Genomic DNA, 24887 nt, shown 5'->3' on the forward strand with positions numbered 1-24887 from the left:
TGTTTGTGCTAATTCTTGACCCAATCAAAGCTCACTCAAAGGTATGAGATAATGATGTCTCAAAGCTCCATGTCGTTTTTAAGTGTCTCAACAGTTTGCTTCATGATAATGTTAATGATTATGATAGCAATATAACTTAAATCAAAGCACATGAAAGATTAAAACTTTCTGAAGAAAAAGGCCAGTCTTCTTTGTGTTTGCTTGTTTGGTGTATATGGAAATTGAATAACATATCAGATGGCTTTCTCAAGAGATCTGTGGTGCACGTATTTTATTCCAATTATGCATTATTGGGGGGGCGGGGAGAGAGAGAAAGGAAATAAAGAAAGAAAAGGAAGGAGGAGGAGGGGAACAAGAGAGAAGAGAACAGAGACTAGAGGAGAGAATGAGAGAGACCATCTGTGAAGTTTGACCAAATTCAGGGTAATTTGTGTCAAAATATTGGAAAACAAACATGGGTACAGGACAGCTGGTTCTCCCAGCAAAGCATATGGGTTGTATCCTGGAGACTATGGCGAGATGCGGGTCATACCAGGCAGGGAGGACAGTGTGGGCAGAGGCCCAGAAGTCTGGGAGGTGCAGTCTGGTCGGGCACTGGGGGATCACCAGAGTGAACAGAGAAAGTGGGGGAGGGCACAGGTGGTACAGGTAGAGAGAAATCCATTGTGGGCAACACAGAGGAGCTCGAATGCCCCAGATGAATAGGGACTCGGGTCTTTATATTATAGGTAACAGGTAGATTGGTGGGTTCTTGAAACCAAAATGAAAGCATTAACCAGAATTATCACAGACAGCTGAGATGGGACAGAGGCAGCCCAGCGAGGAAGGAGACTGTCCAAACAGAAATTTTAGTCTCACTACTGCAACTACAGAAAAACGAGGGCAGCGAAGGATCTGATTCACAGAGAATGGATTTAGACTCAGATGCTAATGACACCATCGACGTGTGTCCTAACTTGCACAGTTGCCCCTAAGTGTTCGGTGGACAAAACCGTCCACCACGTGCAGCAGCCCTGCGGACCAGAACCCACGGCGCCTGCTGCCCATTTCACACAGTTGCTAACTGTCAGGGGGAAAGAGATGCAGATCCAGGCCATCTGGCCAACTGTTAAGACCGCAGGAAAATGGCCCGGTCGCCTTGGGACAGGAGGGGGAAAGGTGGGTGGGAGAAGGGGTTACAGAGCACAGAGACAGAACATGCGAGTTCCTGGTACACAGGGGGTGTTCTAGCCATGATTCTACTGCAGGCCACGAACAAACATCACTATTTTCACATGGAAACAGAATTCCTTTACTTCCCTTTTTGCATTACACCAAAACAGGAAAAAAAGCAACACAAATCTGGTAACCTCCCTGTAAATCATAGAAATTAAGGCCACCAAGCCCTTGAGGACAAAGGAAATAGCTCTTTATCTGCTAACGCTTTCGCTCTGGGATTCGAGAACCACCAAAGCACACTGTAAAAGAACAGGAAGGTCGAGCCTGGCTCTGGGATTGAGCACGGACACAGGTGCCTCTGGAAATGTAGTCTGGGGGATGGAGATGGATCAGGTCAGAGGCCCGGGAGAGAAAGCAGCCTTGGGGGGAGAGCCAGCAACTGCCTTGAGGTTATTCTAGAGAGATGTGACCATCAGTGTCGGGGTCCCGGCCTCAGCCGAGCCCCATGCCCCCAGGGCCGAACAGCGGCTGCAGAGAGACACGGGTCCTAAAACACTGTAGTTATGGACAATGCGTGGCTTACAGGAACCTGCAACGGGCAGCTGGCCCTAGGAGACCTCCCCCGACCACGTCCTGCCGCTGTCCGGGACGCCAGGTGTTGACGCGGCGGGCAGGGGTTAGGTTAGGGAGGGGAGCCCCAGGAAGACGGAGGTTGACCTTCCAGCTAATGCTGCAGGATGGATGGGGCTCAGCTGAGGTGAGGTTGATTTATAAAAATAAAGATGTGCAGTGTCAGAGCACACATGAGTTGGGGGAATGAGATTTATATCCACAAGAGTGGTCTATTAATACGTATGTTAAAAAACACCTAGGAAGTAATCTGCAACAGTCTAAGATAAAAGTAGGGGGTCTGAGAGTGGGCGCTTATTTTAAATATCTTTTCTGTTCAATTTTCTGTAGTTCAATCATATAACTATAATGAAGATCAACACACACACACACACACACATACACACACACACAGTCTCAATCCAATATTTAAGCTTTTTGGACCCGCTGGGCAGGCTAGCATCTGTATTACTAGCACACATTTGAGCCATCATACACACTGTCAACACTAGATGTCAGGGCACAACTGAGAACCAAAAAATCGTTTGTTGGCAAGGTCGCATTGTCCTTGGACGTCACCTAGACTTTTCAAACATCCCAAGAACCTCAGATTGCAGAAACTCTGAAATTTAAATGGCTCGTCATTTAAATTATGGGCACCCCAGTAATAATGGCTTGAAAACACTTTGCAAACAGAGGACAAGGCAGACGCTGGCTTTGGAGCTGAAGCGAATTGGCTTTGCATGGTGCCTTTTACAGGCTGGGGGATCTCAGATTAACACTGATCCTCTTGCTGCCTCGGTTCTTCTCTGTTACACCGAGCTTCTGAGGGTGTCTATAGGATTAAAAACGTAAGGCATAGAAAACCTCCAGCATAGAGGCTGGCGTGTTTCTCTTTTTTGTTGTTTTTGTTGTTGTTGTTGCTTTAAGGGATCATGGGTCTGTCTGGCTCTGTCCTCTGTGAAAGCTTGCTGGGTTTTCATGAGCAGGGCTGTGCAGGGGACAGACACTGACATCACTGTGTGCCCGGTGTGCACTAGGCTGTCTCCAGCTGATCGATCAGTTCACAAACAAACTCTGCACAGCACCAGCGAAACAGACTGTAATCTGCGTATGTACACACAGACATGTCATCTCTTCTCCCTGAAATGAGCTCTTCATTCATTCCTCCATACACTTATGCAGCCCACTTTCTGCAATACTCTGCCTGGTTCACACCAGCGATTAGAGTTCAGCCAGAAATAACTTCATATTTGAATTGCACGTTGGAGATAAGAAAGGAGCCCCGTCTGACTCTCAAGGGGCTCCTGTGAGGGGTACAAGCTGGTTCCCACTTCACAGGCGAGACACTAAGTGCAACCCCACCCCAGGAGTCTCCAGTCTCATCTCCCATTGGTTGTCAATTCACGACCATGAAGCCATTCCAAATAACTAACTTACCCTGAGTTCTTGTTCCCCTCTGGGAACAGGCAAAATAGCCCATATGTGTTCCCACTGCTGTCGGGATCCAAACAGAGCCACCGACAGGAAGGCAGTGGGAAGCCCCACTCGTGAGTCTTTCCAAAACAAAGAAGACACACCTGTCACAGGGCAGTCCACGTATCTGTCCTCGAAGATGACAGGCAGGGTGTTCCAGTCACCGTCAATGTCCAGGCACTCTGCGGGCAGCGGGGGCATGGTGGTGAGGTACTCCGAGTTCCGGATGTCCAGAGACATCTGGCTGTGGGTCTGTATTCTGGGAAACATGAAACAGGTGAGCATCCAAGGAAGATATTTTTTTAAATTTTTTTTTGGGGGGGGTAGTATTTATGTAACGGAGGTACTAGGGATTGAACCCAGGACCTTGAACATGCTAAGCACACACTCTACCACTGAGCTATACCCTCCTCGCGCACCTAAGGAAGATTTAAATGTTTTAAACTTGCTGCCCCCTACCCCCTTACCCCAAGGCAGCATTCGGAAAATGTTCGGCAGACACTGACACTCTCCATCTGTCTGTCTACCTTTTCTTTCCTCCCAGCTCCCTACCCAGCTCCCACAGCCCTGGTCTGCTTTGCCTCAGGACTGCTCTGGGTGCCAAGGTTAAAGGACATGGATTGTATGATTAAGCAAAACACCAGGGCACTGACCACATGCCAATTAGTAGAAAGGAATAAATACTATTCCAGTGGAGTGTGGGCTGAGTTTCTAAATGGCTAGGAATCCTAAATTAGTATTTTGAAGGAAAAACTTAAATCTATATATATTTTATTCTTATTTCTCGAACCACCTGTTGCATTTAGGGTCTGAATCACATTTCATGCATTTGAATTCAGAACCATCTGAAATCTCTTTTTTCACTGCTTGCTCTGTGGACACCAGCACCCCTGATCAGGGCATAAGTTCCCCGAGCTCAGGAATTGTGGTTTTCGGTTCCTCCACGTAAGACTTTAAAATGCCCCCATGTTGTTCCTCCACAGCCCAAGTACCACTCCACAAGGAGGGTGTGATTCCAGAGTGTGAAATTATCAGTATCCCTAATTCAGAGGTTTGGCTGGTGGAAAATAATTCCTCCCTTATCCTCAAGTCCTTACAACAAAGAAAATAGTTCTTATTCCCCCATTCCAGGAAAATATTAACATTCCATCATTTTTTGAGACAATTAACTTGTTCACAAAACAGAAACAGACTCACAGACAGAGAAAATAAACTTGTGATTACCAAAGGGGAAGGGGGCGGGTGGAGGGATAAACTGGGAGTTCGGAATTTGCAGATACTAACTACTATATATAAAATAAACAGCAAGGTCCTACTGTACAGAGCAGGGAACTACATTCAGTATCTTCTAATAGCCTATAATGAAAAAGAATATGAAAAGGAACATCTGTGTGTGTGTATATGTGTGTGTATATATATATATATAACAGAATCATTATCCTGTACATCAGAAATTAACACAACATTGTAAACCAACTATACTTCAATTTTTAAAAATTAAAAATTTTTAAATTAAAAAAATCTGCAACTACAAAACAATTCCATTTTTCTCCATGCCAACTCAGTCACTCTTGCCCGAGGGAAGATGGTGCTTTTATCAGGTCGGTGAGTTTGGGAGGAGAATTAAGCACGCACAGCCACTGTCTGGCGGCCTCTCTGTCTCTCTGTCCAGCTGCAGCTTTTTCTGAGCAGCTAGACTCTGGAGGCCCCAACCACACAGGCCTGTAGCTGTGCAACCTGGCACAAACCAGAGTGACTTCTGCAATTCAGCATCCCCTGGAGCAAACATGATGAAGACGAACATGTCTGCCTATCTGATATTTTATACATGTACATTTAATATAAATATGGAACGTGTACATTTTATTTTCTTATTTCTCAACTGGGCTATAACCAATGAAAGAAAAAGATAAGCAATTTATTCCCGCCCTCAAAGTCATGAAGGCTGCTGCCACTTCATCATTCTTTGACCCTGTGTCTGAATATTTAAATGGAATTTTATTGCAAGCAATGCTGCAACAAAATTTTCAGCCATCACCTGAACCTGGAAGTTTTGGTCCAGTTTTTGGTTTATTAAAACAGTATATTGATTGAACACCAATGTGTATAGGACTGTGCAGGCAGGCTAGGGGGTACACCTAGAAGAATGAAACTTGATTTTGGACCTAAAGAGCTAACAGGCTCATGACTAAGTCAGGTGATAAATCAATGGGACAGGAGAGTCAGAGCTAAGTTATTTTATGCAGGGAGTGATCTTCTGTTGGAATGTAGCTTCTTGAGCCTGGAGACATTGTGAATGTGACCACATGCCTAAAACAATGCTTACCATGTGTTAAAAAAAAAACAACTACAAATTCCAGGGCATATACACCATGAGAGAGCACCGCGCACCTGTTAGGATGGCTACGATTCAAACAAACAAACAAACAAGTGTTGGCGAGGATGTGGAGAAGTTGGAATCCTTGTACACTGTTGGTGGGAATGCAAAATGGTGCAGCCACTGTGGAAAACAGTATGGAAGTGCCTCAAAAAATGAGAAACAGAAATACCGTATCATCTGGCAGTCCCACTTTAGAGCATTTATCCAAAATAATTGAAATCGAGATATTTAAGAGATATTAGTGCTCCCGTGTGCATGGTAACACTATTCATAACAACCAAGACACAGAAACAAGCTAAATCCCCACGGACAGGTGAATGGATAAAGGCAATGTGGCACAATGAAGTATTATTCAGCCATAAGAAAGGAGGTTCTGCAGTATGCGGCAATGTGGATGGGCCTTAAGGATATTCTGCTAAACGAAATAAGCCAGTCACAGAAAGACAAATACTACATGATTCCATTATACATGAGGTATCAAAAATGGTCCACTTCATAGAGTCAAAGAGGGGCATGGCAGTTGCCAAGGGCTGGGGAGAGGGGGAAGCGGAGAACTGCTAATCACTGGGCATATGTCTCAGTGACGTGAATGAGTAAGTTCCAGAGACCTGCTGTTCTAGTAGAGCGTAGGGGGCCCGGTTCATTTCACTGTTACCTCAATGTCAGGTTGACCTTGACTCCAGGAGTGCAGCCCAGCAGCATACAGATACTTCTGTTTCACAGGCTGAGAAAACTCTACATTTTATTTTTCTGGTGTATCCTCTGGGATGACAGCTAAGCACTATACAGGAGAGCCACAGCAAGGAGGCTGGGAGCCTGGCATCTGGACTCTGACAAATCCGTGTTTGCACCACATGCTGGCTGTGTGGTCTGTAACTTCTATCCTTAACCCCTCTGAGCCCAGGTTTCCCTCGTATCTTCTGTAAAGTGGGGACAATGACAGTTCTTAGCTCATGGGGTTAGTGTGAACATTAAATGAGCTAAGAACTCAGTCCTTAGCACAGCTTCTTGCCAGAAGCATCTCCCTAGACTCATCAGCACCAGGAAGGTGGGGAAGTGCCTACTGTGTTCAACCCTATGCAGATAGCATCTTGTAGAATGAATGATTTTAAAAAATGAAACCGTGTTACAGTGATTACTACAGACAACATAAAAGAAGGACACCTCAACTATCATTTTACAGGAATTGAGTCATCAGTACAGGTCTTCAAATGCATCAACATTTTCACGGTCATTCAGTCAACGAACCTTCATTGAACACTTCCTTACTGGGCGAAAAGCACTGGCTGACATGGTAAAACAGAAAGGGGGACAGGAAAGCGCCCCCTTGCTACTAGCCAGTTCTAAATCATTTTTTAAACGCTTTTTAAATATTGCAACCCACACCAGAAAGAGTTTTAATTTTACATGGCAACCCGGACCGTCACACACCACACACACACACACACTGAAAACAAAAGTCTCAAAAGTTTCTATTACTACCTATCCTATCTGATCCTATTTCATTTAAGACGTGCTGCTCCAAATCCACTCAGACGATTTCACAGTCCACTAAGTGGCTGCGACCTATTGTTTGAGCAACGCGTGTGCCTGAACAAGATAGGTCCTGACGGGCGAGTCTCACTTGCCCACCCTGATGCGGGAGGAGGGCTCCGCTTCCCAGCACACAGGAGGCCCTCCCCGCAGCGGCACCCTCTCCCCCGCTCTGCGCCAGACGAGCACGCCGCGCCCAGGCCCAGCGGCTAGCCTGCCAGAGAGCCCGGCGCTGTCTCAGTCTGAGGTGGCACGCTCTCCCCAGCGCTCTGTATCTGTCTTCCGCTCGTAAGTATCTCGATCTGAAATGAAATCTCCCTCTCTGCTTCACAGGTCCTAGTGACCCGGTTAAAGGTTTCCCTCCTCCTCCGAACCAGCCTCCCTGCTGTCCTGGTGTATGCCTCCTATTACAGGTTAATGTCTACGATGAACTGAGTAGTAACAAGTGTATCTGATCTCTGAATCGACACCGTGCAGCAAAAATTATCATCTCCTGTTATCGGCAGGGCTCAGAGCTCCGCTCAGATGTCTTCTTAGGGAGCCCGTCTCTGACAACTCTGTGAAATAACACCTCTGTACCTGCCACGCTGTTACATCTCTCTACAGCACATACTACATTTGACATGTCCTATATACTTACCTACCTATACGTATGCTTTCAGCTACTAAAACGTGAGCGCTGTGAGACAGGCAATTTGTCTGTTTTGCTCACTGCTGGATATCCAATATCCAAAATGGTGTCTGGCACATAATCAACACAAAACAGATATTGTAGACATTCCTTCAAATCTCCTTTTTACATCTAAGAACAAGCTGTGTGAGGTTCAGTCACTAGTTTGATGTCACGAGTCTTCTGTTACAGGAGCAAGGTTTCAAAGCACGGATATGAGATTTGAAATCCAAGGTCTTTCCACCATAGTCACTTGTCAATTTTTTTTTCAAGGCATCCGTTGTAATCATCACTGCACAAAGTCTGAACTCTTCATCCTAGTCCACAAGGTCCCACGTAGGCCCCCGACCTACCTAGCTGCCCACCCCCCCACCTTCTCCTACTTGCTCCTTCCATTCTAGTCACACTTGCTCCTTGATGCTTTCAAAGACTCTGTGCTCCCATACAAGAACCTCTACACCAGCCTCTCCCTCTGATTAAACAGTCTCCCACGTCAGGGTATGGCTTGTTGTAACCCCAGCCTCTGCTCAGATGCCACATCCTCAGAAAGATGTTCTTTCATCGCTTTGGCTAAAACACTCTTTATCCCACACCCCATGTTGTGTTGGAGCCAACTTATATTGGCTTCCAGGAACCAACTGTATACACCTCTCCCCAAATCCACGTTCAGTGGTAACATACCAGGAGCTCACCCCTGACCCTGGTGGGAGCATGGACACACGGGATTCGGCAAACACCACAGACCAGAGTTTTTGTTTGTCTGTTTTTGCTTTTCTGAGAACTACCTGTCAAACATTTATGAGGATGCTGGCCACACTCCTGCTCCTCCTTTTCCTTGCCTTGATTTATTTGTCTTTACTTATCACTGTCTGAAATGCTGTAAGGTACTTCTTGCCTGTTTCTGCACTAGAATCAGTGACCCATGAGGACAGCATCTTTACTCCGCTCCCTGCTGGGTCCCCAGCGTCCGTGTGCAAGTCAGCGTCCACACCTAACATCGTCTGAGCAGAGCCTGTGGCTCGCACAGGGCGGGCCAAGTGCGTGGAGGTTCTCCTTCGGTCCTCACACTATCATCCTGCTCGTTTTAAGAAAACAAAGACTGGGTGAGCTTAAGGGAGAAAGCAAATAAACAGAAACGAACTTTCTCAAGGATCGGCTGCAAATCAGTGGAGGAGCAGGATTTTGAAGCCAGGTCTGAGGAATACGTACCACCTGGACTTTGTACAAGCTGTTGCCTTCCAGGACACTACCTGCCTGTATGGCTGTCACCTCCACGTGTGTCCACACTCCTCAGGACCCAGCCAGGGCCGGGGAGTCTAAGGTTTGCCTATTATTGTGATGACCCAGGAAGCGGATTTCTTGCAGTAGCCCTGATGTGCAGGACTTTGCTCAGTGGCCCTCAAAGTGAGTTTATATTTGTCAAGTTAACTCTTCCAATTTTAGTTTCAGAAAATACATTGTCGGTCCCAGCAGGGGGCTGGACTGAATGAATGAACGCATGAGTGAGTGAAAGACTCTAGATTTCTAGAAAAGCCATTTTAAGGTGCAGATAACTTTTCCTTGGTGCCCCTCTCCATTGCAGAGTCCATGAGGCCAACTTTAAATGTTGCTGCACTTTCCAAAGAGAATGAAGAGTGGGGAGAAAGTAAGGTTATAAAGATGAGGGGGGAAAGATCTTCAGGTCTGTCTCAAGTGATGGATGAATTTCAAGGGTTTGTCCTGCTGGACTGACTGGGATTTCAAACATATTCCAACCACATTTATTTCAGAGGTAAACATACTCTTTAGAACAAAAAGAAACCCTCAGACATGTGTCAGCAAGACCAAACATCTTGGAGGAGGCACTGCTTCTGACCCCCAGGGAAAGCCGCGATGGGAGACAATGATCTCATCTTTTGTCAGCCCGCTGACTCTCCTAAGTGTGTTTTTCCGGAGGAAGTCAAACTTAGATATCCATCCATCCTCCTAATTAGGTAGTTCAATCTGAATTCTTATGCTAAATGCATTTCATAACTACTGCAAAGTCTCAGGTGAATTCTGGGCTTTTCTTTTTTCTGACATAGCTTGTGGCCACACCACCTGCTTCTAATTCATCTTGCAAAGAAGACTCAGCATAGATGTCTTCAGGGACCTCGGAAGGCTTGATTCTGTCCATAGAACCATAATGATGCTCAACATGAACAATAAAAATCTCTGGCTATTGACCTTCTCTGCCACCTGCCAGCTCTGCAATTTGTCTAACTCTTCTGCCTTCAGAGAAGATGCACCTGGACGTGCAGAGGTGGGCAGACTTCTCTCCTTCAAGGTCAGACATGAAGGGAAGAAGTAACTTTGTACAAGAATGTCCTTGGTGCTCACTTTTGGGTGTGATGGGGACATGCGAGAGGTTACTTACAGGTTTTCCTGAAAGGTCAGGACTGCAAGTTTTTGGTGCTCCATATAAAAGAAGGCCTCGGAAAACCTTCGGACCTAAGGAGTAAGACGGCATTAGCAATTTACCTCACTGGTGGGTGTTGCCTTGACTTTCATAAAACGAAATTGAGGTTCGAGGAGGGACGTGACATACATTAATAGCAAGAGAGCCCAGTGCCCAGAGGCTGGTTCTGAAACAGGAGCCTTTCCACCCCTCCACGGCTACCCTCTCTCATTTCTAGCTCTTAGCACAAACTTGATTTACGGACACAATTTCATGCACGTTTACGCATCCATTCTTGCATGGCTTCCCATTGTTTTTATATTTAGGTCTTATTTCTTCCACTAGAATGTAAGACACTTGAAAATACAGACCATAAATAAATGCAGATGAAATGGAATTTGCAAAGCCAGTCCTGTAAGCACGTCCCCTAAGCACTCTGTAGACTCGGTTATGTGCTCCTCTGGCAGTAAATGAGAAGACCGGCGTCTCTTACGATGCATGAATACCCCGCTCCCCGCCACGCACACTCAAGCGATGGCCAAGTGCACTCACAACAACGGACTGCATTTGAAAACACTTCTTCAAAACACTTTCAAAGCACCTGGCATAGTGCTTGAGATTGGCCTGCTGTCACCTGGGAGCCAAGGCAGGTATTTTATGAACGCAGAGCACAGGTTTGAGAGCCTAAGGGAGTTCACAGGAGAGCCAGGACCAGCGCTCAGGTCGGTCCCCATTTTTTTTCTGCCCAATGAACCAACGGTTGTACAGCTTCCTCGGGAGATGACTGGCACGTGCTTAGAGAACTGAAACCATTTGACACCTTACCCTCAAGGTGTGATGCTCCTGGGTGAGGTAAGTGGTCACTTGGGAGTGTAGCGTCACTGTGTCTAGGAACTGGGTCCACAGAGCCATCAGGTGGGAGGCCAGCCAGGCGAGATCCTTACTTATCTGCTCAGCTATCTTCTCTGGATTATTCAGCATCTGGGGAGGCAAAACGGTGGTGGTGAAGGACCTCTGCTCCGTGAAGCCACAGCAGTCTTCCTCCTGAAGTCTTGACTGGGCTTCTCAGCTTTCAAAGGATCCCTCTCCCTCCTCTGGACCCTCCTCTACATCCCGGCACAGCCTGAACTCAGTACTCTGCAGGCGTGACCGTGACACCTGCCACCTGTTAATACCCGCTACCTGGCAGGCAGAACACCAGGCTTTTTAACAGACGCCCTTTCCTATGGAATCCCTACAATTAACCTCTGGTAACCATCGTTGTTGTAACCATCATTTTATACCAAAATAAAATGAGAAAAAGGATTAAGTAGCACACCCCTGGTCACACAAAGCTGTAAGACTGTCCAACTGCAAAGCCGGAGCGCCATGCGGCCTGCACGCAGTAGGTGCTGTAAACCATCTCCCAAGGAGCAGTGAAGCTGCACCCTCACAGCACCTGCCCAGCGAGGTGCTTTCCACCTGGCCGTGCTCAGCAGTACCGTCAGCACCTTCCTCTCGTCATTCCAAATTTCTTAAGCGGATCCCAGATTGCCTTAAGTAAAGCCTGAAGGATCCAGCCCACAGGGGGCCTGGAGCCTTCCGGGGAACCTCTGGCTACCTTCAGTTTACAACGAGGAGAGCCACCTACTCGGGGCAACTCTAATTCTGGAGAGGTGAGAAGAGAGAGCGTGCCTCCGAGGTCAGCCCGAGAACCAGCGGGCGAAGCCCAGCAAGGAGTCCGAGCCTTCACCATTTATTCAACGAGAATTCAAAGTGCATCTCCCAGGCCCCAGGCTCCTGTTTAGAGTTAATGGATCACACAGATGAGTAAGAGCCAGTCTCTGCCTGCAGAGAGCCGCATTCAGGGGAGGGTACGCCCGCAGTGGAAGGTGGGTTAACAATTAAGACTACAGCCAATACTTCAGAACAAGTTTAAATTTAGTATAATCTGTAAAAACATCCAAAACTATGCTGCACACCTGGAACTAACATAACATTGGCTGTCAACTATACCTCACTGAAAACATGTTTAGACTATCCCTACCCCTAAGATACATTTAAAAATAAGAACACGGGATAAAAAAGAGTGGTGGGGAGCTGTCTGTCTCTGATGCAGCCGAGACACACAACCATAGCCATTTCAAACATTCCGTCTTTGCCTCGTGTCCCCGCTTCTTCATCTGCAAAACGAGTACGCAAAGCAAGTAACTGTTTATTGGACGTCATAATGCACTGGGAGATTAAGCTCAAAGCCTAGCTTGACACACTGAAAGCTCCCTTTGCTACTCTTGGATTAAAGGCTAGAATAAGGCACGCTGGGTGAAGTATCTAAGAGTGAGACAAGCAGATGCAGAGGAATTCGACACCCAGCAAGACTCTTTAATTGTTGGTTATTGCTGCTTTGTAATGAATGGCCAGCTTCCGGATACAAGGTATCATTCAACTGCAGCATCCCTAAACTGCTTCCTCCAAGAGGAAAGATCCATCCCTGGTGACTTCGCAAGCTACAAAACTCCCAGGTGAGAGAATGATCCTTCCTTTCTTCTGACGGAAGCATCATTTCCATCCCTGGCTCTGCTGGGAGGCAGGGAATGAACAGGGAACGTCCACTCCTGGTTCAGCCCCATAATGCATGGCCCGAAGTACTTAGAGGCAGGAAAGGAAGGATTGGGTTGGGGAAAGTGGGGGACGTGGTCAGCCACTGGAAAAGCCTCCATGCTGGGGAGTGAGGCTTTTAGATGGAGTATCATTGGCTTACCTTTATTCTCCAACTAGTTACTCTTATGCTGAGTTCCTGCATCAGCACTGGGCACCTTTCAGCCCCCAAGTTCCTTGCCTTCCCTCTGGCTACCTCCTCTCTGGCCCGGTGCACACCCATTGCTCCGGCCACACCAACCTGCTTGAACACACAGCTCTTTCCAAGCACCAGGCTGCACCTTCTCCTCGCATCCTCCAATCTCCTTTCTCCCTCCCTTCACCACTTCGGACATGCCTGCTCTCCAGCAGGTAACTGTTTAAGGAGCCAGCGCAGTCCCCTTGTTTCTGATGAATTTTGAGGGGGAACATCTACTGTGCTCCACGTGTAAGAGGAGCCTCCCCCTCCTTGAAGTCAACTTGACCTTGCTCCCACTGCTGTCCGGGCCCTGCCCTCCTCTGCCTTCACTCGGAGCTTCAGCCTCCTTGACGTTCTCGGTGCCTGCACTGCGGCTGTCGGACGCTGGGAGCTCTTGGTTGACTACACCAGGGACCGCGACAGTGAATGGCCCTCAGTAACTGGGCCTCCCTTCCTGAGCTTCACACCCCATCGCCCACAGCCCTGTCCCCTCCACTCCGGCAGAACCGGCCAGCACAGCGTGAGCTCTGAGCTCAGCCACCAGAGAGGGAAGGAAAAGCCATTCATTAAATGTGTCTTTCAGAGAATTATTTTTTCCCCCGAGTTGATTACACAAATTGTTCCAGATAAGATTAAGGAAGCTTCTAATTAAGCCACAGGAGGACTTCCCTACTCTCACGGATGCCTGGGCCTGTTCAGCTACAGATGATGGGCGTGGAAGGGTTTATCAGGGGAGTCAAGGAGAGGCCCTTCATGCTAACAAGGAGGCAATCTGGACCCAACGCCATTTCAGGTGAAGCTGCCTGAAAAATGTGCAGCCACAGACATTATCACTCCTCCCACGCCTTTCAGCTGGGTCTAGCCCTGCTCCTTTGCACACTCACTCCCCACTCACCCCCTTTGCTCTGTTTACTGATGTCTGTTATGTGCGTGGAGCATGCTGAGCTCTGGAGAGCCAAAGATAAATACGTCCAGTCCTGGAAGAGGCAGGTGGTCCAGTGACAGCTCTTTACATCAGTAAAGTTATATCTATGATGTACTAAGAGATAGGTCCTGAGTGCTGTAAAATGGTCATGGAAGGTTTCCTGGAGGAGGTGACACCTGCATTGCGTCTTCAAGTAACCCGGTGCCAGGTTGAGAAAAGCCTGCCGCACATCCCCCGAACTAGCCGTGTTCTCTCAGCGTGGCCCTCTGTCCCGGCTGCACATGGAATCACTGGGAGACCACAAGGTGTCTGGGCCCATCTCTGAAGGTAGGACCCAGGCATCAGGATTTTTCAGCTGTTTCCCAAGTGACCTGAGCATGCAGTCAGGGCTGCACATCCCTTCTGGATCACAGCCCCTGCCATGCACCTGTCTTCCCCTTTGTCTGGAATCACGCGCACACAAGGGCCCTGCTGTGTCCGCTCCTGTTTCAGATCTCAGCTCAGTGCTGCTTACCGTGGCAGCTGTTTCTGATCACACAAGAGGGTGTCTAATAATAGCGGTGGCAAGGATGACAACCGAGCCTTGCTAGGTGCTGGGCTAAGTGCTTTACAGGAATGCATCTGCTTAGTCCTCGTACCAATCCTATAAGTAGACACTGTTATCACCACCCCCATCTGATGGCTGGGGTGACCAAGTCACCAGGAGGCTAAGTGACATGACTGAGGTTACAGACACAGTCATCACGTGGGAGCCAGTGCCTGGACCCAGGAAGTCCGGCTCCCGGACCCACCACGCGCTCTAGGCTGCGTGAATCCCACCACCCGCCGCGTAGACCGGCGTGGCGGCTCCTACCCCGCAGCATGCCACGTGTCTGTCCAACCCTCCCACCGACACAGAAGCCTTGCAAGCTCCCGGCTGTAGCCAGAGGCTCTGGCTTGGGACGCAGACCTTCTTCATCGGCCGTTTTCCCCTCTGGATGCTCAGGGCCTCTTACCCGGCAGTGTCCCAGAACAACTCCACAAGGCCATCTACTCACACGACTCAGGACCAAGGGTGACATGGAAGAAAGGAACTAAATCTTTCCGGGGGCGGGGGGTAGGGGCTCAAAACAGTCCCAGCTGTGTGTCGCCCTCTAGAATCTGTGCTGAAAAGCCACAGTGCTGCGGACCGTGGCGGGCCAGGCAGGAGGAGGTCGCCACGACCACGGCGGGCAGTCACCGTCTAAATCTGCACCTTCCTCTGCTGGGAAAGCCTGCATCCTCAGAATCAAAACAAGAATTCGGTGCAAGGGCGCCCTGACCAGTGGGCTCCTCCTCTTAAGCCACCTCCAAAGGTGTTCTCAGGCTTAGATGAAATAATTCAAAAACCCCCTGGAAAGGGGACTGATTGCCTAAAACCCACTAAGTAAACCAAAGGAGCAAAGCCCCAGCTGCCCGATCAGGACTCATTCACTGACGCCTAATAAGTAATTTGTAATATTTCCTTCTCGGAGGATGCACCTCAAGGAAAGACCATAGGGTAACCTGGGATCTTCTGAAAGTGTATGGTGACAGCCAGGCAATACTCTTGTGTGTGGAAGAAGGCCTTACCCTGCTGAATTTCTTTTGAAACTCAGCAGCTGCTTTCTGGTAGATACTCAGCATGTTTTGAACCCGTCTGCTGGACCGAAGCATGTGGCTGAGTTCCATTAGGGCCTTTCCCACCCTTCCTGGAGGGCACGATTCATCCCTTTTCTCATCAGGCTGCACACCAGGGCTCCCTATCCTCAGCTCCAACTCACCTTTCCAGCCCAGCCCCCTGCAGCCGGCCCCAGGTGCCCACTCCACCTTCCTGGGCCCCGGGCACCCACAGTGCTCCCGTCAGGGACAGTCTGCCCTGTCATTCCACGGCTGCCCCCTCCCTGCCTCACTCCTTCCTGGTTGACCTCACACAGAGCCTGCTGCACCCCCCCTGGGCTCCCCCAGTCCCCTTGACTTACGCTTGCTGGTCCAGCACCAACACTATGGACAACGCCTGCCTCAGGCATGAACAAGTCTATTTCACACCAGGCTGTTCGTCCTGGTACGGTCTCTGCCATCTGTGCAATCCCAACAAACAGCAGAGAAGCTGGCACACCGTAGGTGCTTAAGAAACATTTGTAACAGTCGCGTGGAGTTAAAGGTGCATACGAATTGCTCCATGCACTCTATGGTTTCAAATTGTCTTAAATCACTTGTAACAGTTTCCATGGCCCCATCCGTCCTTGAGACGGATGCACTTGTGTCCATGTGCACGGCTGGCCAATAGGTGGCAATGTCCTCCCTCTAAACACTCTGGGCTGTGAACGTGCCTTTTGGGGGTGCCCGGGAGGAAGCTTTGTTTCTTTCGCCCCCAGCAGCGGACCAGCCTTTTATCAAACCCCAGAGCGGGCTGTGCACACCCGACTCCGCCTCTCCCTCCGTCACCCAGCTGCATCCCTGCATAGTCAGCAAATATGGTGGGTTTGTGTGAACCCTGAGGCAACACTGTCACTCAAAACCAGGGGCTGTTACCCTGCAACGTGGGGCCCAGTGCCAAAGGAGGCAGTAATTTACATTCCCAGAACTTACTCATAACTGGAAGTTTGTACTTTCAGTCACTTCACCCGTTTCTCCCACCCCCACCCATCCCCCCAGCAACCACCAATCTGGTCTCTGTTTCTAGGAGCTTTTTTTTTTTTTTTCAGATTCCACACATAAGTGAGATAATACAGTATCTGTTTTTCTCGGAATGGCTTATTTCACTTAGCATAATGCCTTCAAGGTTCATCCATGTTGTCACAAATGACAAGATCCCCTCCTGTTTAGGGCCGTATAGTATCCCACTGTATACACACACACCACGCTCTCTTTATGGATTTGGAAAGACACTCAGGTTTCCACGTCTTGGCTATTGTAGATAATGCTGCAATGAATGTGGGCGTGCAGATACCTCTTCCAGATCGGGACTTCGTTTCCTTCCAGTAAATACCCAGAAGCAGCACTGCTGGATCATATGGTAGTTCTATTCTTAACTTTTCGGAGGGCTCGCCATACTGTTTTCCATAGTGGCTGCACCAATTCACATGCCCACCACCAGTGCACAGAGCCCCCTTCTCTCCACATCCTCACCAACACCTGTCCCTTGCCTTTCATGACAGTCATTCTAACAAGTGTGAGGTGATATCTCACCATGGCTTTGATTCATCCGGGGAGCTTTTAATGAAAATTCAAATACCTGAGCTCCACGACAATATACTGTTTCAATCCTTTGAGATGGGACCCAGGAGAGGTGCATATCTGAGACCCAAATGTGTCTCTACTGAGAGATCAGGGCTGAGAAATACTGGCTTAACAGACAGAAATAACAGTTTGCAGTGAGGCAGTCTGTTGAGTCCTGCCTGTAGCACTGATTAGCTGTGCCACCAACCCTGAGTTCCACACTCCTTCCATCTGTATCTGCCTCTCTCTATTCGAGGGTAACAGTGCTCGTCGAGACCACCCAGCAGCACGGGATGTGAAAGCGGTCCAGAGCTTGTAAGCAACAACAGTGTGCACTGGCCACAGACGTATTAAGCACATATTCTTAACATATGCTTGATGAACTTTTGGCAAAGGCACACTCCTGTTTACAACATCATCCCTGTCATGGAAGCTAGCCTCCTGCCATCTGGGAGCCGCCTGAGCATAGGGGCAAGGTTTCTGTCACCCTCTGTGAGAAACACGTAGCCAGTCCTCAATAAATGTTTGTTAAATGATGGGTAATGGACAAGTAAAAAGTGTGAATTTCAGGGAAGCCAAGACCTGTTAGCTTGTTTGTTTTTTTTAAAATATCTAGCTCAGGGCTAGGCACACAAAAGGTGTCTAATAGATGCGATGATTTAGGGTAACGGGATGGAAGAGTATTTCTTCAGTTTAACAACTAACGTGAGGTTACAAGCTGTGTCTTTTCCTCTCGGATTTCTATACCAAGCAAGCAACCCTGTTCACCCCAGTGTAACGACTGCCATTCAGAAGCAAGAAGTCAGTTCCCTAATTACCTGCAGCTCTGAGCACAGCTGGGAGAGGGTTTCTTCAACAGCAAGTGACTCTAGGAAGAAAAAAGAAAAAGAAAAACACAAGTAAATGGACCCGCACGGAAATGCAGCAGCTGCTAATGGAACAAAAGCAGCATAGATTTCAAGCTGGCAGTGAAGTTCCAGGAAAAATAAAAAAGCAGCTCCCGCGAACTCTCCTTCTCTCTGTTCTGTCTAAAGAGTCATGTTTATAAAGAGGGTGGCCCTGATTTGCAGCCATGTGACTTTGCACCGAATGAAGGTCAACACTGTTCCAGAGATGCATTTCTGAGAAAGAGACGATCCAGTATGCACATTGTGGGGTTCGATGCGATTCCACATCCTGTCGTGCTTTTGCAGGTGTGTGAGCACACACGTCCACGTGGCACACCTGGGACGTCGCTGTCTGTCTCCTTCCTGCAGGTGAATGCTCGGAAGTCCAGGGAAGCGCAGAGGCAGAGCCAAGCCTACTGCCCAGCACCACCGACCCTCATATTGATCATCTCAACCATTCGCACTGGCAAAGGGAGTCTGCAACCTGGCCATCTTCTCAGCAGACACTGGGTGGACTCTGGCCCTTCCTGGTTTCACATTTGCCATTTTGCCCATGTTCGAACCCTCCCCTAGTTCCACGACGCTGTGGCCAGGCCTTGCACGGGGCCACAGCCTGGGCTTTAATTAAAGAATTGTTGCCAAGGTGAGAGCAGCAAGCTTTGAGCTCGGTACAGCCCTCAGAGATGAGCACACACTGCCTGCCCTGCAACTGTCCCCAGGTCTGCGAGCCCCACCAGGTACAATGGACTTTCGTCACCGACCACGCCCTTGATCCCGGCACATAGTAGCTGCTCAATAAAAACAGGGTGAGTGAGTAAAGGAACGAATACATTCAGTTCCTTTGGTAAAACAAAAAAAATGCTGAAGCAAGAAGCCAGCTGTTAGTGCCCAGTCTCCAGTTTTCCTCTGAGCTAAGCTGGTCCTGATCTGTGCATGTCTCCACTGAGTGCACAAAACTGACCTGCAAAAGTTTCAACTCCAAGATCCCGTGATTCAAAGAGCAGGGCCTGACTTGTCTAGGGCATCAGAGCTGAGTCAGCCACTAGGACGGCAGCAGAAGTTGAAGCCACAACAGGGCTGCGCCTACTGACCCACCCGACATGCCACATGCTGTGTGTGAGGGAGCTGGGGTGCCTGCTCCCAAAGACCCAGAGCCTTGCGGGGAAGAGAAACATGAGAATAAATGACTACATGGCGTGTTCAGTGTAGTAACAGACAACACACGAGGCCGCCAACACTGCCGAAGCCACGATTATCTCCGCAGGCAAGGTCGCATGGTGCAGGGAGGGAAGGTACCCGGCAAGGCTGCCATGACCCCTGAATACCAGGCCAAGGGCCGGGCCTCTGTTCTGGGGCAAAGGGCCTCATTAAATGAGTGTGACACAATCGAAACCCTGACCCCACCCCTGTCCCAGGCATCTGTGTTCCTGTCTTGTCCTGCCTCACATCGCCATGTGACCCTGCACAGTCCATTCACCTCTCTGCACTTCAGTTCCACCATCTGTCGATCAGGAGGGACCCAGGCCCAATGATCAAGACGCCCAAGTCCAGTGATGTACAGGAAGCAACTGATCCCCAGGAAACCAAGTACGATGACCACTAAGAGCTTCCGAGAATCATCCAGGTTGAAAACTACGTACGTCCACATCTCTTAGGACTGCTTTACACTCTTGTAAGCTGCAATCCCACAACCACAGCCTAATGAAGGAAAAGCGATGGACACATCTGCCCTTAGAAAGCAGCTTAAGGCTATGTACCAACAGCGCCAGGTGGCCGGTAGGTGTTTCGTTAATGCTCGATGGATGAATGAATGAGTAAAAACACCTGACGTGAGGCGCCGTGTCTTTTCCTTCTGCAGTCGCACGTCCACGTTTTCCTCCTGTGAGAACGATGGAGACAGAAGACCAAAAAACCTACCGGGAACGGGGCTTGCTGTGACATGTACAAAAGCACGGCAACTCTTCTTGAGCCCCAGTCCGAAAGCAGAAGGTCAGCAGCTGGGTGAGTACCCCCGTGCCCGGCCCCTTACCCAGCTCCATGTGTGGCAGCTCCGGGACGTCCCTCATGATGGTCAGGAAGTAGGCGCGGAGCCCCCGGTAGGCATGCAAGAGCAGGAAGCACAGCTCCCGGTGCCACTTGTAGGCGTGCTGCATGCAGTGCTCCGAGGGCACGTAGAAGCTCCCCTGTGTGCAGAGACAGAAACAAAAGCTCAGGGCTGCCACATGTGGCCCGGCCCTGAGGACAGCTGGGAAGGGGTTCAAGATTCCAATAAAAGAGCAAATTTGAATCTCTTCTTTATCCCTCTGTATGGGAAAACCACTGCAATTGGCCAAGCCTCTGTCTTATCCTGTCAAAATTAAAATAATATTAACAGCAGTAACAATGAGGACAATGATGATGAAGATAATTAAGATGGTGATGACAATGATGACGATAAAGATGATGACGGCGATGAAGATGAAGGTGATGATGATGGGGATGAAGATGAAGGTGATGATGGTAGTGATGGTGATGATGATGGTGGTGGTGATGATGATGGTGATGATGATGAAGAAGGCTCTGACCTCACAGGTTTGGGACAACTGAACATAGCCTACTTACAAGCCTCTTTCTCCTGCCACTATAAGAAGAGGCCATGGGACAGACAGAGGTGGACTGCTTTTCACAGAGAAATGAGGAATTTAGGAAGACTCTTGTATTGGTGGATGGATAGTGCTGAGAAGGAGAAAAACGCTTTGCTGTAAAATAGGACTGATGCTATGAGCTTAAACAATCAATATTGAAAGTGCATTTGTAAGAGGCTGTGAATGTGAAGGTGCAGTGTCATTGTATTCTGTTTGTAGCTGTAGGACACATTACACCAGCAGAATTACACAGATGTAATTTGTCTGATGAGGAGGAGATACCTAAGTCCACAGTTTATTTGGAGACTCAGACATGATGGAGTAGGACCAGGGCAGTCATGACTTTCTTTCAAGCCCAATAGAGAAGGATGTCTTGGGGGTAAATTTCAGGAAGCATTTGTTTGAAGAGCCAAAAAAGGACCCTCACAGGGATAGGCTTGGGCAGAAAAAGGGAGGTACTGAGTGGTGAGCTGGAGAAACCCTGGATGCAGGAACCAACTGCTCATGTGGCTGTGACAGGAGGAAGCAAATGTCCCTTCACAATCTCGTGCTTCCAGGCCTGTCCTGCAGAAGAAACTCCAGGTGGCATGTTGGTGTCACTCCATCCTCTTGGCGTCTGTGAGTTGACTTGTGGAGCTGCTGATGTGGCAGCCTCCTGCCTCGTTCATTTCCTTTCTCATCCCTTGCTGACACCTAAGAGGACTGAACTGGTCCAGTGGGGCAGGGGTCAGCTGTCATCTGAATGTCATCAGGGCTCCTAGCATGCCAGGAAGGAAGGCTATGATGGGTGTAATACATACACACGAATCATTGCATTGTGATGACTGGGTCACGTGATGCAAAGTGGTACAGATGAGGAAACCTGGATGGTCTGCTGTCACCGAGCCCTGAGGTGGCCTTAGGTCAGTTCCCTGGGGAAAAGGCTGCAAGACAAAGACTGGCCTGCAGAAAGGTCATGGGGTGTGCTCCCAGGAGTAACACCCATGGGAGAGGGGGATGGGGCAGAGGGAAGAGCCACACTGCACTGTCACGTAGGCACACAGAGACCTCAGTCGGTCTCACAGGAACTCTGGACCTGCAGAGACAACGGCCAGGTCTTTGCACCCGGGCACTGACTGTCACTGGGTGTGGGTCACCCCAGGGAGGAGGTGTGACCTTGGTCAGCAGTTCTCTCAGAGAGGGTCACCTCCTGAGAAGGACTTGGCTGTATGCTGTTGGCTGCCAACATCCTCGACAGTGTGACAAATCAGTGAGTTAATCAGTCCTAAAGATGGAAACTGGGCCCACAGAGCTGACTGGAGAAACCCTTAGCAGCTCCCTCCCCTCCCCCAGTGCCTCAACTTGAACCTGGCTTTGCATGGTTAAGTCCCTTCTGATCTGAACTTAAGAGAAACTGTCAACAAGCTCTGGCATCAAAAGACCGTCCCATTTCACAAGCAGAACATTCAGTTGGTGGGGACATCTGTGTTCACCAGACACGCAGGGTAATCTATACATTCCCATTTCTCATCTCTCCTATTATAGTAAGATCAGAAGACAGTGCAGTTGTAGGAAGACCGGCAGAGCTTGTGCACAACAAGGGGGGGGGGTGTTGAACTCCCCAAGTCTGTGGAGCCAGAAGGAATCCACTGTTTCTGAAGCATCTAGATATTCCCACATACTTCATCTCATTTGATCTCTCACAAGCACCTTATAAAGCAGATACTCTTAATTTTGATTTTCAAACTAGAATACAGATAAGGTAAAAATCTCAGTATTACCAAAGGAAACACCATATAAAGTTCCCTACTGCGCAGAATCCAATCATTTCTTATGTATCTTCCTACAGTATTTCCATATGGATATTGCATATGTGCATATATGTGCACTTACATGCATATTTGTCCTAAAAAACACATCCAGACACACTCACATGTTGGGAAATGCTCTGAGTATGTCTCTTACTTCTTCTGATCACTTATGCCTTAAAGTTCTTTCTTATTGGACCAAATAAGTGATAGGAACGCCAGTGCCCATTTCCCAGATCAAAGACTGCGGCTCCAAGAATCTAGGGTGTTGCGCAAGGTCACTTGGCTTTGTCCACAGCAGAAAGGATTCTCCAGTTCAAGTGCTAAATGAAGGCAGTCCTGTCTCATATGCCATGTGTGCCTCCGGTCACCACGGCTGGCAGAGGACAGCTGGTCGACCAGGTCTGCTTACTTTGACAGAGGCATTAATTTAAGTCCTGCCGTGCATCCATTAGCTGTGACTAAGCAGAAGGGGAAGCAGACAGGAGATTAACAAAGGCATTAGATCTGGTAGCTACGAGTCTCCAGTCTGCTGGCTTCAAACATCCCTGAACTTCCCATTTTCTGGTCCTGCCATCTGCTCACAACTGCATTTTCTTATCACCGATGCCTCCTTTTGAAAGTGCTCCCAGACCCATTGTCAATGGCAAGGAATCTAGAAAGTATGTTATTCAGTTTCACTTTTAAGACTGGACGCCAATATATATGGATTTTTTGAGAGAGAGAGATAAAGAAAATATTGGGCAATCTTCATAAGGCTGATTCAATATGATTATTGAGATAGAATGAAGTCAAAATGTTAACCCAAAGAGAAATCCTAAAAAAAAATATGACTGGAGATCATTATAAACAAACAAATGCTGTTTTACATAGATACTCAACAGCATGACTTTTTGAAAGTGAATGATTTGCCGCAGAAAATCCCAGTAGCCGGCCCTCCAGGCCTGCAGAGCCAGCGCGGAAATACAGCGCACCCCCATCAGACTTGCATGAAGCGGACTGAAAAGCCTTGTCCAGTCTCCCCAGCACAAAGAAAGACCACTTCAGTGTCCCTCCTTTTCAACAGTCTGGAGTGGAAACCCTAAATAATACAGCAGGGTCTATGCAGGGCAAGCAGGATATTGGGCTGTGTGTGAACTCACGGTGGGAGACCCCACCAACCCATGTCGTCATCTGCTCAACATCTGTAAAAAGGGGATCATTCCAATATGGCCTTTAGGGTTGCTGTTAAGGACTAGCTGCGGACTTGCGTGATGCTTCAGTGTAATATCGGGGTGCACTAAAGGGAACTTGTTTTGACTGGGACACACCCACTGATGGCCTCGGGAAACACGGCTATGGATTGTGCAGCTCAGACCTCAAAGGTTCCACACGATTCTGGGATCTGGGTTTGCTAGGCCGCCATAACAATCATGCTATGGATATTTACGTTCTTTGCACATGTACACTTTATATGACACATGTACACAACCTCATTCTTATTTCGTATGTGGTAACACTGATCACTTTTCGTTTAGTTCAACACACCCTCCATAAAGGCAAAACACATTTTTGTGTAAAAATATCCATCCATCTTCTGTATTACGAGTATGGGAGAATGTACAAACGGAATGGGTCTGCAACATTCTGGATGTTTATTTGGAAAAGGAATGAAAGCTCGATCAGACCTCGAAATCTAAATCCTATTAATAGTAGCTGCTGTTGTTCATTGTATGCCTGCTGTGTGGCTGGTACTGTTGTTTTTTGTTTTTTGTTTTTGATCCCTGAATTCCTCTTCTTGATGATGCAGTGAGTTTCTCATTATTATCTTTATTTTTTACCAGTAAGAAAATAACTCAACAGCATTAGTAAATAACATTTATTGTTTGACCCTATTAAATGCTAGGAATTGCTACAGTGTTTATATATACTGTTTCTTATTCCAATCCTATGAAATAAGCACAATTATTTATCTCCATTTTACAGACTTGAAAACTAAACCCCAGAGTGGAAAATAGCTTGTTTGCAGGTCTCACGACATTCAGGAGATGAATCAATAAGTCAGACACACTCTTAGCCTTAATGCTGAGCTTACTCTTCGAATTCAGCTTCAGGAAGATGAAAGAGCCTGTGTTCATACAACTAGGAAGCAGAAAAGTTGAGCTTCCAATCCATATTAAAAAGCCTTGGTTTATAAAGGAAACCAGCTTTATAAGTTACAAAGGGACTCAAAACCGCCTGGGCTAGCCTCAGCTTTGTAACTAGCTGTGATTCCAGGAAAACAATCTTAACATTCTGGCCTTTTCATTGCCAGCAACACATTGCTGCTATCTGAGTCCGGGGTTCCCAAGTTCTGTGCCCCACAACGCACTGGTGACTAGCTGTGAGTTGAACTACAAGTATGTCTTT

General features: G+C 48.1%; 1 protein-coding gene across 10 annotated transcripts in view; it reads right to left on the reverse strand.

Annotated features, from left to right (window-relative positions):
* The window catches only part of FAM135B (family with sequence similarity 135 member B), a 228955-nt gene that overhangs the window by 16018 nt on the left and 188050 nt on the right, over positions 1–24887 (reverse strand). For all 10 annotated transcript variants that reach the window (XR_012064254.1, XM_072949761.1, XM_006211158.4 and 7 more), the window contains 5 exons: positions 20118–20271; positions 18020–18069; positions 11068–11223; positions 10222–10295; positions 3348–3502 (listed from right to left, as the gene is read on the reverse strand). Coding sequence is in view for 9 of the 10 variants with exons in the window: in XM_072949761.1 (XP_072805862.1) it covers positions 3348–3502; positions 10222–10295; positions 11068–11223; positions 18020–18069; positions 20118–20271 (589 nt within the window). In the remaining variant the exon portion in view is untranslated. The remainder of the gene's footprint in view (positions 1–3347; positions 3503–10221; positions 10296–11067; positions 11224–18019; positions 18070–20117; positions 20272–24887) is intronic.

Source organism: Vicugna pacos, chromosome 25 (genome assembly GCF_048564905.1).
Source record: "Vicugna pacos chromosome 25, VicPac4, whole genome shotgun sequence".
Lineage (NCBI taxonomy): Eukaryota > Metazoa > Chordata > Mammalia > Artiodactyla > Camelidae > Vicugna > Vicugna pacos.